The 19169-nt window shown below is 45.7% G+C and overlaps 1 protein-coding gene across 1 annotated transcript in view; it reads left to right on the top strand.

The window, feature by feature from the left end:
- The first annotated feature begins 7032 nt into the window (after positions 1-7032).
- The window catches only part of BEND5 (BEN domain containing 5), a 981719-nt gene continuing 969582 nt past the window's right edge, over positions 7033-19169 (top strand). The window contains exon 1 of the mRNA XM_089780410.1: positions 7033-7078. Within this exon, the coding sequence (XP_089636536.1) occupies positions 7048-7078 (31 nt within the window). The 5' untranslated portion in view covers positions 7033-7047. The remainder of the gene's footprint in view (positions 7079-19169) is intronic.

Below are 19169 nucleotides of genomic sequence, written 5' to 3'. Positions count from 1 at the left end.
CAGATAAAGAGGATTTGAGCATAGACCTAAAAATTAGTGGTAGCTTATCATGACTTATTCATGCTTGGTATGTGCAAACCGAATAAAGTCCAAACCAATAATATATCTACTTAGTGCTTTAAAAGGCCCATTTATATACAACTGAAAACAGTTATGAGTCAGATCAGTTGGCAGAAAATGTTTTTAACAGAAAAACGTGAATGATAATTATTAGATGCCCCAAACCCCTCATTTGAAAAAGAAGGCCATGCTGGCTTAAAAAAAAAATTCCTGTATAGAGTAGAAATAAGGGTACAGTAGTTACAAAAAAAATGGAAGCAATAAGAAGTTTGTAGTAATGACTATAAATCAGAAGCTAGGAATTGCAGACAATCAATAAGGGAAACAAGAGGATATAAGGAGAAATCTATGGCCAAACAGTTAAGAACAATAGGAAGGACATTAGAAACAAAATGAATCCCAAGAATGTTATTCATCATTACTAGATAGAAATGGTAGAATTGTTGATAATGTAGAAAAAGTAGAAACAGTTCAGTAAACACTGGTTATGTATTTGGGGAAAAACAGATGATAATGATACATGCTACAGTCCAATAGCAGTTGAGGATGATATTAAACAGTACCTAGTAAAGTTAGCCATTTTAAAATGAGCAAGTTTGCATAACTTGCAGCTAAGAGTTTTAAAAGAGCTACCCCAGGACTTCACTAGATAGTTAATTCTGACTATTAACAATTGTTTAATAGTAGGGAAAGTTCCAGAAGACTAGAAGGAAACTAATGTCGTGACAATACTTACAGAGGGTAAACAGGATGATCCAGTCAATTATTGGCCTGTCAGTCTAACATTGGTCTCAGAAAAATAATTGAATGGCTGATATAGGACTCTATAAATAACTAAAAGAGGGGAACTAATGCCAGTCAGCCTGGTCTTATATGAATAAGATCCTGTCAAAATAAGCTGACGTGTTTTGATGAGATTTCAAGTTTATTTGATAAATGTAATAGTACTGATGTAACTTAAAACACCAGAAATGGTAGTGAAGAAATCAAGTCACTGGACACAGAGTGATCTGGATGACTCAATGAGCAAGCAATGTACTTTTAATGGGACCAAGTGTATAACTACATAAATAGAACTAAAAACTGTAGGCCATACTTACTGGTGGACACTCTCCTGGGAGGCAGTGACTCTGAAAAAGATTTGGGAGTCTTGGTGGATAATCAGATGAACTTGAACTCCTAGTATAATGGTGCAGTCACAAGGGTTATTGCAGTCCCCGGTGGTATGTCTAGACTACAGGCAGTCCCCGGGTTACATACAAGATAGGGACTGTAGGTTTGTTCTTAAGTTGAATCTGTATGTAAGTCGGAACTGGCGTCCAGATTCAGCCGCTGCTGAAACTGATCAGTTTCAACAGCGGCTGAATCTGGACGCCAGTTCTGACTTACATACAGATTCAACTTAAGAACCCCAGGCATCCCCAAGTCAGCTGCTGCTGAAACTGATCAGCGGCTGATTCCAGGAAGCCTGGGGCAGGGGCTTCCTGTAGTCAGCCACTGGTCAGTTTCAGCAGCGGCTGACTTGGGGACGCCTGGCGCAGAGCAGCTGGGGTGCTGCTGGGTTGGTCCAGTAGCGCCGCCGCTCCTCGGCACTACTGGACCAACCCAGCAGCACCCCAGCTGCTCTGCCCCAGGCGTCCTGATTCAGCCGCTGCTGAATCTGACCAGCAATGGCTGAATCAGGACTCCTGGGGCAGAACAGCTGGGGTGCTGACCGGTTGGTCCAGTAGCACCCACAGCGGCGCTATGGGACCAACTGGCAGCGCCCCAGCTGCTGTACCACAGGTGTCCAGAGCAAAGCCACGGAGCACGGAGGCAGCGGGACAGCCCAGACGCGCCGTGGCTGTCCTGCTGCCCTCGGGCTCCGTGGCTTTGCTCTGCTTTGCTCCCCGTCCCCCTGGTCTGCAGACCAGGGGGACGGGGAGCAAAGCGGCGGAACATGCGGGCAGTGGACAGCCCAGACGCGTCTGGGCTGTCCGCTGCCCACGTGCTCCGCGGCTTGGCTCTGCTTTGCCCCCCCCCCCATCCCCCTGGTCTGTGGAGGGGGGGGGGGCAAAGCAGGGCCAAGCCGTGGAGGACGCGGCCAGCTGACAGCTGTCAGCTGACCGCGCGCTCCGCGGCTTGGCTCTGCTTTGCCCCCCCCGTCCCCCTGGTCTGCAGACCAGGGGGACGGCGGGGGGGGGGGGGCAAAGCAGAGCCAAGCCGCGGAGCACGCGATCAGCTGACAGCCCAGACGCGTCTGACATTATGTCGACAGAACTCAGCGGTAGTGTAGACACTGGTATAGTTTTGTCGACAAAAGTCCACTTTTGTCGACAAAACTAGGTAGTCTAGACACACTCTCACATAACAGAGGGATTATTTTACCTTTGTATTTGGCACGTGGCTATTGCTATTAGAATACTGTGTCCAGTTTTGATGTCAACATTTCAGAAAGAATGTTGACAATTTGGAGAGGGTCAAAGAGACAATGATTCAAGGACTGGAAACCATGTTTTATAGTGACATACTCAAGAAGCTAAACATGTTTAGTTTAACAAAGTCTATAAGTACCTACATGAGGAACGAAAAATATTATGATGGGCTCTTTAATCAGGCAGACAAAGGGATAACAAGATCCAGTGGTTAGAAGCTGAAGCTAAACAAATTCAGATTGGAATTAATGTGTACATTTTTAACAGTGCAGTAATCAACCATTGGAACAAATTGCCAGGGGCTGTGCTGGATTCTCTCTCACTAGATATTTTTAAATAAATAAAAACTGTTGTTTTCATAAAAGACATGTTGTAATTCAAACTGGCATTAAGTCAGGGATGTTCTATAGGGTGCATTATAGAGTAGGTCTGACTAGATGATCAGTGGTCCTGCTGGGCCTCACAATCTATGAGAAACAACTTTTGAAACATACTCTTCAGGTATTTTTATACATTCCAAAGGAGCAAGAAAAATGTAATGAGCCCATATTGTTTCTTTGCAAATGACTTTTAAAATACACTAATTCTTCGCTTAACACGTGCCCGCTTAACACGTTTTTGTGATAGCACAATTTTTTTTTAGGGAACATTTTTCAAACAACGCGACCTGTCCCCACAATAACACGATTTCCCCTACCGGCCGGCTGGTCGCCAGCAGCCGCATGGGGCTTCCCCTGCCTCCTTACAAAGCGGCAGAGGTTTGCCGCTCACCGTGCCGTTCCCCGGTGACTCCCTCTGGCTGGATGCTTCGCTCCCTCTCCTCTTCCCCCCGTTTACAGCTGGCGGCTTCTCCTGCCTCCTTACAAAGCGACGGAGGTTCGCTGCTCACTGCGCTGTTCCCCAGTGACTCCTCCTTGCCAGATGCAAGGCATCTGGCCAGCGGGGGTCGCCGGGGAACGGCACGGCGAGTGGCGAACCTCTGCTGCTTTGCAGGGAGGCAGGGGAAGCCCCGCACAGCTGCCGGCGACCGGCCAGCCAGGGAAAATCAGCCGCTGGCTGCAAACCACCTCCCCTGTCCTTCCCTTCCCTTCTCCAGAGCAAAACACCTCCCCTCCCTGCTATAACCCAGTCCTCTTTCTACCCCAACCTTATGTCCTGGTCCCAGCTGCTAACAAGTGCAGGCTGGAGCGGCGAGCGCACGTGTGTTTGAAACGCAACCCCCATGTTTTCCATTATTTTCAATGGGAAAACTGACCCCGCATAACACGTTTTCACTTAGCACGATCATTTTCTGAAACGTACCTATCGTGTTAAATGAGAATACAGAATGATGAGGTAGGTGAGGGAATATTTTTATTAGAACAATTTTTGTTGGTGAAAAAAGACAAGCTTTTGAACTACAGAGAGCTTCTTCAGGTATGGTAAGGTAAGGAACTCCAAGGCTATGTCTACACTTTACATTCTTACAGCTGTATCAATACATATGTGTCATTGTATAAGAGGTTGTGTAGTGGCATTATGCCAATGGGAAAGAGTTCTTTTGACATGATAAAGTCAGACAGGCCAGCTGATGGGAGGGTCAAAGGAGGCAATTGTCCTGGGTCCTGCAGTGGCACCCAGAACCCCAGGCCCTTTAAATTGCTGCAGGAGTGCCGTGTGGCATGTTCCAGGTAGCTCTTTGGGCTGCCACAGTGCACTCAAGGCAGCACAGGGAGGTGGGAGAAGGCTGCAGTCCTGGTAGCACAGGGGTCCAGCGAGGCCATCGACTCCCTTGAAACCAGCCCAACGAGCAGGGGTAGCTATGTCAGTGCGAGAGCATCTCCCACTGACACAACACTGTTCATCTGAAGGCTTTTGCCAGCAAAACGTATGCTATTCAGGAGTGTGTTTCTTTCACATTTTGTTGACATAAATGCTAGTGTAAACCTGACTCCTTTGTCACAACTAAATACATGTTGGAACAGACTGTTTACCATAAGTAGTAACATATCTTATTCTTCAGAGATCATTCAAGATTAAGGGACCTGTTAATGCCACCACAGCCAAAGGACAAAAAACAGGGAAAAGGAGAATCGGCAGGTTACAAATAGTTGTGATAAGACCATGGTTTTAATGTCAAGCAGAGCTATGAATTTTAGCTGATCTTATGAACATATTGTGCAAGTTTCCTTTGAAGACAAAGGACCGAGAGGTCCGATATGGAGTGACAGCCTCACGAAAATTGTTTCCCCCTGGGTGATTTAAAAAAATATTTTTTCTGTGCTGCATGAGTTCATTTAAGAGCATAGCTATTGTCTTGTCTCACCCACACAGTTATTATTGGGGCATTTTGTGTGCCGGATGCAGTACCGCATTGTGATAGGCTTATGTAGGATCCATAGATCTTGAAAGGTGTATTGTGGTGGTATTGATCATTGTAGCAATGGACATATGTTTGCAAGTTTTGCATCTATTGTTCTGGCAGGATCTGCTTCTGATGAGTTGGTGGGTTATAATCTGTGGGAAGCTTGCTTCTGATGATGAGTTTGGGTGGATTCTTTGAAGGCAGTGAGTCGGGGTTGGGAAAGATTTATTTTAAGCTATGGCCCCCATTGAGTATGGGTTGCAGTGGTTTAATAATGTCCCATACTGGTTCCAGTGTGAGATGGAAGGTGACAAGTAAGGGTGTAGTCACAGGTTTATTTTCCCATTATGGAAGAATGCTATCTCAGGGTATTTGGGTGCAGAATATTTGTTGGAAAATCATTGGCATAGGGATGTAACTGAATTTGTCATAGGGTGAGAAGGAAGTCAAAGGGTGATCTGTTCGGAAAGAAATGGATGGAACAACAGATAAGAGAAATCTAAGAGTCTCAGTGAGAAAAGAAGCATGTGGAGGTGTAATCACCAAAACACATGCTAAAACAGTAACTGGAACTATATAAAAAGAACCAAGAGAAGGGGAGCAGGGTCATAAAATCCCAGGGGTATGAAAGAGATTGACAGTATGAAAAATCAAGTGGCCACTGATGAGAACGGTTTCATTGGACCACAGAGGACAAATACCAGTTTGGAAGGAATCCATAAGAAAGTTAGTAAGAAGAATTCAAAACTAGATACTTTCAGGACATCCTTTACCTTACCTAAAGTTTTAGGTTTGCAGCATTTTAAAGCTCACTTGCTAAATCTAAAGAGGCACGAACAGACACACTCTCAAGTTCTACCTCGTGTATTTGCAATATGTCAACTGCCATATGGTAAATCCCACCAGTAAGGTCTTGAAGGCTGTGTGTGTGTGTATGTGTGTGAGGTGGGGAATCTGAAAATGAGCCTCCCCTCATAGGCTTGCATGACTCAGACACACATGGTCACGCTCTGCTTACTGTACATACAGAGTGCCTTCTCATGAGGGCTTCATCATTGTAATTGTCACAGAGTGAGTTTCACCTGCTGCAGTTGAGAGGACATATTCGCAGGAGCACACAGGCCCACCTACCCTGCTGTTGCCGGCTGATCAGTCTTTCCTGCTGGGTTTTGGGCACATTTGAGGCACACATATGAAACAAAGCAGAAAGTATCTCCCTGTGGAATACAATGTGGTCAGGCTCTCTTATGTCAGGGTAGCAATCTGGAAGGTGGGGTGATGCGCACACACACAATGAGCCCCTCTTTCCCTAGGGCTGTCCCACTAATTGCAGGGTTCAAATGACATAGTGAGTGGCAAGGGGGAACACAGACATGTATGTAACGAGCCCCTCCTCCCCCGAGGCTGCCTCCCTGTAATTGCCACCTAAAGTCACCTGCTGTGTGGGGACGGGCGAAACACACCTACTAAGAGCCTTTCCTTCCCTGGAGCTGCATAATTGTAATTATGTGTAATCTGTCATCTGTTGGGAGAAGAAGCGTGTGTGTGTGTGTGGGGGGGGGGGGATACACACACTGAGCCCCTCTTCCCCAATAAGATGCATCGTGGTAATTAACGTAGGCTCAACCAGAGGGAAGGGGGGGGGGGGTACACTTGCACAGACACGATCGCTTCCTGCCCTAGGGCTGCATCACCGTACTGCTGCATGGTCAGTTTGTCAGACTCACCTGTGTGTGTGTGTGGGGGGGGGGGGGTAGAGTCAGACACACTACATGAGCGCCCCTCCCCCGCTCTCCTGGGGCTGCATCACTGTAACGGTCAGAGCCACCGGTTGGGGGGGCAAGGTGTGAGGAGGCGCGCGCCCGTCCGCTCCATGAGCCTCCCGCTTTGCCGGGGCTGCGTCGCCACAGCGCGCGCGCACTTGTGTGTCTGCCCCGCCCCCGTGACTGCTCCTCAGCGAGGCTCAGCGGCTGCGTCCGGCCCAGCCGCGCGCAGCGCCTCTGCCGTTAGCCGCCCGGCGCGAGCGCCCCCGCCCCCCCGCCCCGCCCCGCGCGAGCTCCTGCCGTTGCCTCCTGGTCCGACTCACCTGTAGGGAGGCCGCTACCCCGTGGCAGGGAGGGGCGGAGTGAGGGACTCCCCGGGCTGTGACGTGGGTTGCCATGGTGACGCCTGGGCAGCGTCTCACTCCGTGTGGAGAGCTTGGGGGGGCGGGGGGGGAGGACAACAAACATGGCGGAGAGGAGCAAGACGGCGGAGCCGGGTCAGTGCCAGCCGCAGTCTCCGGGGGAAAGGGCTGAAGGAGAGAGGCAGAGACGCCTTACGTGGGTTACGGGACCGGGGCCTTCAATGGGGGTAGAGGGGAGACGTCCCTTCAGGTAGGGAGGGGAGTGCGGGGAAGACCCCTCTTGACTTTGAGATGGGGGACCCTTTGGCTGGGAAAGTGAGGGCAGAACCCCCCCCCCCCCTTTACAGGGGAAGCACCCTTGCACGGGGAATGCAGGGGGAGACCCCATCACGGGGGGGGTGAGGCCCCTTCACACAGGGAATGGCAGGAGGAAGTCACTGGGGGTTCAAGAGAAAGGCCTCTCCACGCTGGAAATGAGGGGAGAGACCCCGTCACACAGGCAGTTTTGAGGAGAGGCCCTTTCACACAGGGAATGGGGGGGGGGGAGAGACTCCCTCATATAGGTGATTTGGGGGATGACTCCTTAACACAGGGAATACCAGGGAAGAGCCTCCTTCCCAGGGGAGGTGGAGGGAAAAGCACTTTCAGGCAGGGAATGCAAGTGTAGGGAGAGCCTCTCATGTAGGGAAATGTGGGCTGGGGGAGACACCCCTTTGCACTGGCAATGGGAGAGATCCCTTCACATAAGGGGGACTAGAAGTCTCCTTCACATAGGTGATGAGGGTCTTTGGAGCATCGTCCTCTCACAGGTGACAAGGGGGTTGTGAGGAGAGTCCCTTTCACATAGCATGCATGTGCATATGTTTGTGGAGAGGAGAATCCCACTTGTAGAACAAATGAGATAAGAGGGAGTATCCCGTTCAAGCAGTGTACAAGGTGGTGGTGAAAAAGCATGCTTTCTACAGAAGGTGATGGGAGCTTCCCTTTCACACGGGACAATGATCAGCTGGATCAATATGTGTTGATTTCTTAATAAATTATATTTTAATGGGGGCATGAGACTGACATACAAAACCTTATCACGTGCTGGATTTTGGGGGGAGGGTTCCCTTTCCCAAAGCCACTATGACCAAAATGCATTGAGTTTGCTGAGTTACAGTGTACTGAACACTTTATACTGATAATACATGGGATACTCTGTGTGAAGGTCTTTTGGACAAGTCCTGAAACAACTGGATTCTATTCGCTCTGTGTGGACGTTAACGATTCCACTGTTATGCTTACTGAATGATCTGTGGATGAAATTGAGGTCCTGCCATTCTTCATGGACGTTAAAAGTCCCGTGCAGCTTTTGTTTGAAGATATGTGTGTGGAGAGGATGGGGGAGGGAGTGTTTCAGGTATTATGAGGTAAGATTGCTGCCGTTCCAACCTATGTGAAAATAAAAACCTCCAAGACAGTTTTTGATGAATGAGGGCATTAATCTGATTGGGTATGTCTACACTACCCTCCTAGTTCTAACTAGGAGGGTAATGTAGGCATACCGCACTTGCAAATGAAGCCCAGGATTTGAATTTCCCGGGCTTCATTTGCATAAGCGGGGAGCCGCCATTTTTAAAACCCCGCTGGTTCGAACCCCGTGCAGTGCGGCTACACGGGGCTCGAACTAGGTAGTTCGAACTAGGATTCCTAGAGGAACGAGGTGTACCGGTAGTTCGGAATAGGAATCCTAGTTCGAACTACCTAGTTTGAGCCCCATGTAGCCGCGCTGCACGGGGTTCGAACCAGCGGGGTTTTAAAAATGGCGGCTCCCCGCTTATACAAATTCAAATCCCGGGCTTCATTTGCAAGTGCGGTATGCCTACATTACCCCGCTAGTTCAAACTAGCGGGGTAGTGTAGACATACCCATTGGTGATAAAAACAGGGTAACAACACTGCAGATACTAATCATCCTATGGTGCTTCTCATAAGTTTCCTTGATGCCTTTGACCAAAATTTCCCTTATCCCACACCACTGTATTGCATATTGTACATCTGTTACCCATTTCCACCTCAGAAGTAGCTACATTTTTAGTAGCGCTGCATATAGATAGGGAAGTGATTTTGGTCCCTTTGTTATAAAAAGTGGAATATGTGTAAAATGTTGTTTAGTCTGAAAGCCTGTGTTATGTAGTGCTTCATTTATGCTTTACTTGCTCTTATGGCATATTGCTTGTCTTCCTAGCATAAAGAACAAATTGAACTTCACAACATTCTTGTGAAGTAACTATTGCTTTCTCCATTGTACAGAGTTGACACGGAGGGATAGGGCTCGTAAGCTACTTTTCCAAAGTCCTTAGGAACATAGAAATTACCATTATGGATCATTACAATGGATCCTCTAATTCAATATGCTGTCTTTTATGATAGTCAGAATCAGATGCTTCAGAGAAAAGTGACAAAAACACTAGTGGACAATTCTGGAAGAATGTTTCTTAAAGGAAAATTTCTTTCTAAATCCTAGCATTTAGTGCTTGGCTTACGCCTGAAAGGATGAGAATTTATACTTACTTTAAAAATATATCCTAACTAATATAAATGTGAATCTTCTCATTTGTCTAGGTAAAATCTAGTACTTTTTTGGATCCTACTAAACTCTTGGCCTTAGTGATATCTTGTGTCAGGGAATTCTACAGATTAGTTACACATAGACAAAAGTATTTCCTTTTATTAGCTTCAAATTTTTACCTTTTAATTTCATTCTTTTATTATGAGAGAATATGTCAGTTTACTTTTTTATACCATTCTTATTTTTTATATCTGTGTCTGGGACCACTGACTGGGGGGGGGGGGGGAGGGACAATGGGGGTAGCTGCCCTGGCGCCAGGCAATGTAAAAGCACCTAAGTATGGTAGACACCTAATTGCTTTGATTTCAATGGGACTTAGGTTCGTAGCCTGTTTGGTCACTTAGGCACTTTTGAAATTTTATCCTAAATCCAGATAAATCAGGTTTTGAAAATGTCCTTCATTTCTTCTCTCTACCCTTAAGACTATTTCATTCAATTCATTCTGTTAATTTATTTGGAGGGAGAGTTAAGGGTTTTGCCCCTATTATGCGTCATAGCTTTGAATATTCAATATTTTCCACTCCTAGGCTTTGTCTACACTGTGAGTTTTTTTTGGCAAAAAGTATGCTAATGAAGAATTCTTTAGCATATTTTCTACTGTTTCTTTATGCGCAAGGGGTTTTTGTGCAAAAAGAAGCAGTATAGCCGCTTCTGTTTTGCGTAAAAACCCCGTTTTGCGCAAGGTCCTTGTGCCTGTCCCGGAGAGGCATAATGATCTTGCATACAATGGGGTTTTTGCACAAACCAGAGGCGGTTACACTGCTTCTTTTTGCGCAAAAACCCCTTGCGCAAAAAGAAATACCAGAAAATATGCTAATGAGATCATGCCTTATGCTAATGAGTTCCTCATTAGCATATTTTCTTCCAAAAAAACTTGTAGTGTAGACGTAGCCCTAGAGAATATTCTTTTTCTTTTACTTCTTTTTTTACGTATAGACCTCCATGCGGCATTTCACTAACAATTCTAAGAATTTCACAAATAAGTCTTTGCTATTTCCTTCTTACACAATTCTGGTTTTTTTCTAGGTGATTTTAAGGAAAAGTCAAAGTTTAAGTTACTCATACATCTTACAGGATTCTAAATTAGCCTGTCCATATTTAATCAAGACAGCTCAACAGAGACCTCTGATTAATGTACAGCTGCAGTCAAAGAAAGGTAACAAACTGTAGGTTACAGGAGGAATGGGAGCGTGAATAAGACACAGAATACTACAATGCATTTATATACTATCAGTATTCAGCTTCATCTGGAATAGTTTGCAATCTTGATATCAGTCACAGGGTGCGACTCACTGCCACAGTGCCTCCTGGTGGTCGCTCCAGGAATTAGCTCAGTCCTCAGCATAGTGCCTCCTTTTCATGGGTGTCTTGCCTGTCATCAGTCTGTGCTCTCCCTATGATCATTGCTCCCAGACAATTGCATCCTCTTCAGAACACTGCCTACCACAATGGTCTCTTGCACCCTTCTGGAGGTATCGGCAGTCCTCAGTTTCACCTGCCACTGTGGCTAACTGCGGCCCCAAAGTCTAGTCCTTCTGCCTCAAGGGCAAGCTACAATCTGTATAGGCCATCGTTCATGGTGGCATAATGTGGTGTAAGGGGGTGACACAGGTCCTCCCACTACTCTTGGTCCCAGCCGAGGAATCCTCTAGAGGCAGCCTTCTCCTGCCCTCCTTCAGTACTCTGGCAGGTATCAGACTGGAGCCTCTGTCTCTAGATCCTCTGAGCTTGACCAGCACTGTTCATTCATTTCTTCATGATTCACGCTTGCTCATGCGTGCTCACTGCCCCCCCCCCCCACCATGTCTCAGGGAACCTGTATCCTCCCTGGTTAGGGACAAGATATTCTCTAAGTAGGGTTGCCAGATGATTTAACAAAAAATACCAACCTCCCCTCCCACCGCCCCAAAAAAAAACACGGGGAAAAAATTCTGTTGAGAAAAAAAAAAGGGTGAGGCCAAAGTTGTTAAGGAAAAAAAAGGGGGGGAGGGCACTCCGCCTTTAAATAGCCCCGCACTCCTTTCTCGCCTGCCCCCGCCAGATGTTTCGGGAAAATTGGCCCTGCCAGGTTTCCGTCCAAGGGAAAAGGAAATACTGGACATTTCACATGTCCAGTATTTTTTGTTTTTTTTTTTAACTGGAGGGGGGACCTGAATAATGGACAGTTTGGGCAAAAACCGGACACCTGGCAACCCTATCTCTAAGCTGCATGGCAGCACGGCCCTGCAGCTGCTTAATTGGCCCTGCCCAGTGAGGCAGCTCCATGCATGGAGCCCTGAGCCCCTGATTGGACAGGGCTGATTAAGTAGCTGTGGGGCTGTGCTGCCATGCAACTTAAAGGAAACCTTGGTCAGGACTAGGGTTGCCAGATGTCTGGTTTTGAACCAGACAGTCCAGTATTTGAGGTTTCTGTCTAGGAAAAAAATTTAAATACCGGACATATAAAATGTCTGATATTTTCTAATTAGGTAAGTTTTATTATTACTATGAGTATCAGTACACAACTACGTGAGGGGTGGAGTGGGGCTGGGGTGGGAGGGAATCCCAGGGGGCCGGACTCATGCTTTGCTGGGACAGTGCACGGGACAGGCAGCACCCCGGGATCTACATACGCCTGGGTTAGTCCCACTCTCCACCGGCCGATTCTCTCCCCCTGCTCCCTCCCTGGCCAACCACACTCCTCCCCCTTCTGGCCTGCCCTGCTTCCTGTCGGCCATTCCTCCCTCCCCCGATCTCTCCTGGCCAGCCCACTGCCCCGACCCACCCCCCGCCAGCCCTGCATCCCACCGTCCGGTTCCCTCCCCACCATCTGAGATCAAGTGTGACCAGTATTTTTTTTTGAAGCCGCCTGGTAATCCTAGTCAGGACCCAACTGCCTTCCTCTCCTGAGCAGCTCCTAATATACAAGGCTGCCCCAGCAAGCTGCCCTCTGATTGGCTTTTTAAAAGTCTCTCTCTGACTGGCCAGGGCTCTGCACAGACTCTCTCTTGCTGGCTTTAACCCCTTTCTGGACGGAAAGGAGCAGCCACTCCACTACAATACCACATATTAAAAAGGATATTTAAGCTCTCATGAAGGGAGAATGAAAATACTGGGATTGTTTATTTTAGCAAGAAAACAAGAATTGATAAAATTATATAAAATAATTTAGGGGTATAAAGAAGTAGTTGGAGAATTTCTCCCTGTCTCATAACACTAATAGATGTTAAATAAAATTAAATGTGGGAAATTCAAAATAGATAAAAATAAATACTTTCCCCACAAAAGTAATTTATCTGTAGAACTCACTGCCATATATAGTTGTAGAGGCCAAGAACTTAATACGATTCAAAAGAGGATTGAATACTTATATGAATATCAAGAATATCCTAGATTTATAATGAATTATAAAACACATTTCTAACAGATATTGGACATCATTTTTCAAGTCTTAAATGAATCTCTACCTTATTAGAGATTTGATTGAGACCTAATATGAAGGGCATATTATCACACATCTGCATACTGTGGTTTATTTATTTTCCTCTGAAGCGTTAGATATTAGCCTCTATAAAATAAAATTCTGGACTCAGTGGACATCTGGTCTGATTCTGTATGACAATTCTTGTGTTCTTATGTTTCATTAAAGTGTGTCTGACTCTGAAAAGTGAATATAAAAATGGCATCTCAATAGATCTGTTTCATGTGTATTTTCAGACTAATGTACAGGAAGTCCCCGAGTTACGCTGATCCGACTTACAGACTAATGTACAGGCGGTCCCCGAGTATTTTCAGACTAATGTACAGGCGGTCCCCGAGTTACGCGGGCCGTTCCTCTCCGTTCCTCTCCAGCAGACCAGGGAGAGGAAGCAAAGCGGCGGAACACGTGAGCAGCGGACAGGGTTGGCTCCGCGGCTTGGCTCTGCTTTGCCCCCCCCCCCCCTCCCCCCCCCTCCCGGTCCCCCTGGTCTGCAGACCAGGGGGACCGGGGGGGGGGGGCAAAGCAGAGCCAAGCCGCGGAGCGCGCGGTCAGCTGACAGCTGTCAGCTGGCCGCGTCCTCCGCGGCTTGGCTCTGCTTTGCCCCCCCCCCCGCCGCTGGTCTGCAGACCAGGGGGACGGGGGGCAAAGCCCCCCCGCGTCTCCCTGGTCTGCAGACCAGGGGGACGGGGGGCAAAGCAGAGCAAAGCCGCGGAGCCCGAGGGCAGCAGGACAGCCACGGCGCGTCTGGGCTGTCCCGCTGCCCCCGTGCTCCGTGGCTTTGCTCCGGACACCTGTGGTACAGCAGCTGGGGCACTGCCAGTTGGTCCCGTAGTGCTGCTCTGGGCGCTACTGGACCAACCGGGCAGCACCCCAGCTGTTCTGCCCCAGGCGTCCTGATTCAGCCACTGCTGGTCAGATTCAGCAGCGGCTGAATCAGGACGCCTGGGGCAGAGCAGCTGGGGTGCTGCTGGGTTGGTCCAGTAGCGCCGAGGAGCGGCGGCGCTACTGGACCAACCCAGCAGCACCCCAGCTGCTCTGCCCCAGGCGTCCCCAAGTCAGCCGCTGCTGAAACTGACTAGTGGCTGACTACAGGAAGCCTCTGCCCCAGGCTTCCTGGAATCAGTTGCTGATCAGTTTCAGCAGCAGCTGACTTGGGGATGCCTGGGGTTCTTAAGTTGAATCTGTATGTAAGTCAGAACTGGCATCCAGATCCAGCCGCTGTTGAAACTGATCAGTTTCAGCAGCGGCTGAATCTGGACGCCAGTTCCGACTTACATACAGATTCAACTTAAGAACAAACCTACAGTCCCTATCTTGTACGTAACCCAGGGACTGCCTGTACTGATTTAGCAGCAAAATGTAGATTGTATAGCTTCATAGTTTTGTTAGGCCTGTAGACAAAAACAGAGTTCTGCGAGAGGAAGATAGATTCTATTCTTTCTCATATTTCATCAACAGAATTGTTACTAAATTTCACTGAATTAGACGTGCAATCCCAACTGAAGGCTATAAAGTTGCATAGTGTCATCAAAACCATAATTTGAAGACAATGTGGACGCAAAGGTGAAATTGTAGTCATAATTTGGCCTGCAGTATCTTTATTACGGTATCCATGAGAAGGAAGAAATTCAGGTTGACTTTCATAACCTAAATGGAGATTGCAGGCCCATTAGAAAAGAAACCAACAATGCATCTTTTAACTTACAAATTGAGCATTTTTATTCTGGAAATTATTGAGACACAACAGATACTGAACTACATTATGACCTTTTTTCTAGTCTATTTTCATAGCAGGTATGTTATTACCTTCAGTTTTCTGTTATACAACAAAACAAGTAAAATATTTTTTTAAACATCACATGCAACAGTTTACATTTGTAAGCTTAATTGAAATATCATATATGTGATCCTCCTACTTTCTTATATTTCTTGTCCCAAACATAAGATTGACATGAAATTTTTCCTTTCTTTGCTCTCAAATCAATATATCTGATTGTTTCTCTTAATTGTAAATTTAGGAGCTGAAGTACGGGTTGGACATCCCTGGTGTGGCAGTCTTGGGACCTGACTAGTTCCGGATGGGGGATTTTGCTGGACCAGGGGAGGTCATATCTGGCTCCCTTGCTACCTGCTCCCCACCAGTCCTGGACCAGCCACCAGCCTCCTGGCTGGTTTCCTCTTGCTGCCAGCCTCAGTGCTCTGCCGGTCCCACTACTTCACTGTGTGCTGGGCTCCTGGCCCTGCTGGGCAGCCCTGCTGTGGAGCAGTGAGCTCTTGGCCCCACCAGGCAGCCCCACTGGGTTGTTCCTGGCTGCCTAGTTGTGGTGTGCCAGGGAGCCCAGCAGCGGGATGCTTAGCCGCCAATCCTTCACCAGGACTCTCTGGTCCTGAAATATCCATGGTCCTGCCAGAGGATGGATTTTGCCAGACCAGGGAGTCCTGTAGTGGGGAAAAAGTGGTTGTACATTTCCATTGATGTAGCAAATCTTTCTCTTCGCCCCAGTGACTGACTCCCCCCATCTTTTCCCTCTGTTTCTCTCCCCTTTTCTGCTTTCTTTTTCATTTCTGTTCTCTATTAACATTTACTTTCTCTTTTACCTGTTTTGTCTTTAGTCTCCTTTGTGTTGATTTCTCTTTTATATGTTTTTCCCCTATTCCTTTTTTTGTTTGTCTTTATGGCTAATTCCTCCTTTTTGCCTCTTTTTTTCCTCTGCCTCACCTTTTGCAGAGAATTTTTCAGAGGTATCTGACAAGGGTTATTCACTTTCTGTTTGCATCAAGCTGCAATACTTTCTTTAGAACGAATCAGTTTATGCTTACAATTGACTCTGAGTTTCATGTACTGAGTCCTAATCAGTTTCTGTCTGCAAACTCTTAGAGAATTTATTGCATGCTTCCATATTTGGATACCAACCTTGAGACCTACAGCTTTCAATCTGGGGATCCAAAATTAGAGGCTATTTAGTTACCTTCACATAGGGGCTGCGTCTAGACTGGCATGATTTTGCGAAAATACTTTTAACGGAAAAGTTTTTCCGTTAAAAGTATTTCTGCAAAAGAGCATCAAGATTGGCACGGATGCTTTTGTGCAAAAAGTGCTTTTGCGCAAAAGCATCCGTGCCCAGTATAGACACGCTTTTGCGCAAGAAAGCTCCGATGGCCATTTTAGCTATCGAGCTTTCTTGCGCAAAAAATTAAGGTGCCTGTCTACACTGGCCCTCCTGTGCAAGTATTCTTGTGCGAGAGGGCTTATCCCTGAGCAGGAGCGTCAAAATATTTGCGCAAGAAGCACTGAATTCTTACATTAGAATGTCAGTGCTCTTGCGCAAATTAAAGTGGCCAGTGTAGACAGCTGGCAAGTTTTTGTGCAAAATCTTGCCAGTCTAGACGCACCCATGGAGTCTACTGCAAAATGAAAGTGATAGGACTAGGGATGTGAAAGGTTAACTGCTAAGCATCACCCTTAACAGGTGATGTTTACTGGTTGTAGGTAACCCATGGGGGTTGAAGTAGCTCCTCAGCAGTTGCCAACAGCTGGAGCTGCTGTCTGCAATGAACCCGGTTGCATCACAGGCAGGAGCTGCTCCAACTGAACTGGAGCAGCCTTTGCTTGCAGGGTGGTGGCTTCTCCGGTCCAGCCCCCTGCCTGCCATCCCCTTAATCGGTTAACTGGTTAAACATCACATTTAACTGGTTAATTAAATGAGGTTTTATATCCCTAATTAGGACTAATTTGTTTCTATTCAGTGTTACTCTGTTTGCTTTCCAGCTGTTCTGCTCAGCTCCCTTTGATATTTGATACTCTTTTAAAAGACATTGGATATAAGATGTCCAACTTGATTGAATGTTCTTTCAGATTGAGATCCAAGTTATGTCTCGAATTCTGTAGGAAAGAGATAACCTTATTAACATATCTAGGGAATATTTAGGGATAGGTGAACATGACTACCATGTACAGGTAGGGTTTTGAATCACAAATTACCCTCTGTTGGCATTTGGCATGCAGAAATGGTTGAATGATCATCCTATTTTTCTGGTAAGCTGAAAATAAAAATTCAGAGAATGAATTTAAATTTGTAGAAATGGAATTCAGGCTCTAGTTTCATTAGTTATCCCATTCTTCCCACGTTGCCCTTATTCTTTCAGGGGTCTGTATTTCCTCAGAAGATTGTTTCCAAAAGTCTGGGAGAGAGTAACTAGCATGATCAAAGTATGCAGGTTATCTTGCTAATCATTTAAGAGAATATAAGAATAGCCATACTGGGATAGACCAAAGGTCAATCTAGCCTAATTCCCTGTCTTCTGACAGTGCTCTATGTCAGGTGCCCCAGAGGCAATAAACTTAATAGGTAATCATCAAGCTCTGGTCTACACTAGGGCTTTATTTTGAAATAATCCCCTTTAGGTTGAATTAATAAGTGGAACATCCACACTACCAAGCCTGTTGTTTTGAAATAATTGTCTCCTTATTTCAAAATCTGTACTCTTGCTTTCCTTGGGGAATAATGCTAATTTTGAAATAGTTCTTTCAAAATAGCGGTAGTGCTTTAGTGCCACTATTTCAAAATAACTACTCCCCAGAGTAATTTGAACTAATTGCTCCCCAGTGCTTCCTGGGGCTCTAAATCAAGGTAGCGTGTCCACATTAATGGCACCTACCTTGGACTAATTTTGGGGCTTCCCTGTAGTGTGGACACTCTATTTCAATTTTGTAAAATCAGGAGTTATTACATATTTTAGTTATTTTGAAATAGTTTCCTAGTGTAGACATGCCCCAAGTGATCCATCCCCTGTCACCTATTCCCAGCTTCTGATTAACAGAGGCTAGGGACATCATTACAGCCCATCCTGGCTAATAGAAGAGGCTTCTGTCTGGGACTGTTGTATCTGAATTAGTATTGCTAATTCTAATATGTATTCGTTCCATATTTGTTAGTCATTTGGGGGTTATTAATATTGTAGCCTGCTAATGTTTCATTTGGGTCACTGTCCTTTTAATCATAGTAAAAGGAAGGAAGGGAATATATTCCCTTGGCTGGAGAAAAAAATACCATAGAACCTTTTGGTTCAACATCCAGCATTAAACTTATTCTCCGCTGAATATGTATATTTTCTTGACCACATTATTTACAAGATGAAATAACAGAATAAAATGCCATATTATAAGTAGAAGTGATATTTCATTTCAGTTAAAAAAATAAGGTTAGTATTTTCAAAAATACTCAGTAAGGCCTAGCTCTGGACCCTTGGCTTAAATGGGAAATGCACTAGGCCATTGGTAATGCTTTTCAAAAGTCTACCCTAGGATTTGGTTGTAATTAAAGTTACTGAAATATGTCTATGGGTCCAGATCATTCCCTCTGAGATCTACATATGGTGGGCATGGGTGATTCATGTAGGCTCTACAGTGTTTTCAAACTGATAGTAAAATAGTAGAGACAGCTGCTTACTTTAATAGTTGATGCTTCTTGATTATTCTGTTTAAAAATGTTTATACACATTATACTATCATGTATTTATTGGTTTCTAACTGATTGCATTTAATTATTTAACCATAATAGGAATATCTAAGTCAGGCATCTGGTTATGTGCTTGGTTGCCACTAATTTAATTTTCCATGATAATAGACAGTGTTTGAAAACTGGAAGCACCTTGATCATACCCTTTTATTACTTTGAACTTGAATATATTGAGAAATCTTCCAGTTACAGAAATGTAATTTAAATTGGTGCTATTTAAAAGTAATATTTAACATTACTAATATTTGCATTTTGTCCAGGGTCCTAGACAAATTTCATTTAAAAAAAGCTACATTCTTTTTTCTGAGATTCCCTTTGCAGTTTCAATTGCATGTAAAATATTCTTTATTTCCTGTCCTATATCCATGTGTGGTGTTATACTAAACTATGTAGTACACAGCGGCTGAATTTTAGTGGTTAGGAAATATGTGATTCCAGTCCTGAACTGAATCTGCCAGTGTAGGGCACTGCCACCATTCAGAGGGCTGTTAAAGTCCTTGGGACACTGAGGGTGTGTCTAGACTACAGAGTTTTGTCGACAAAAGTGGACTTTTGTCAACAAAACTATACCTGTGTCTACACTACCGCTGAGTTCTGTCGACATAACGTTGACAGAACTCAGCAGTTTTGTCGACGC

Source organism: Pelodiscus sinensis, chromosome 9, assembly GCF_052426305.1.
Source record: "Pelodiscus sinensis isolate ZL-2025 chromosome 9, ASM5242630v1, whole genome shotgun sequence".
In the NCBI taxonomy this organism is placed as follows: domain Eukaryota; kingdom Metazoa; phylum Chordata; order Testudines; family Trionychidae; genus Pelodiscus; species Pelodiscus sinensis.
The sequence above is the reverse complement of the archived record's forward strand: the minus strand, read 5'-3'. Positions and strand labels throughout refer to the sequence as shown.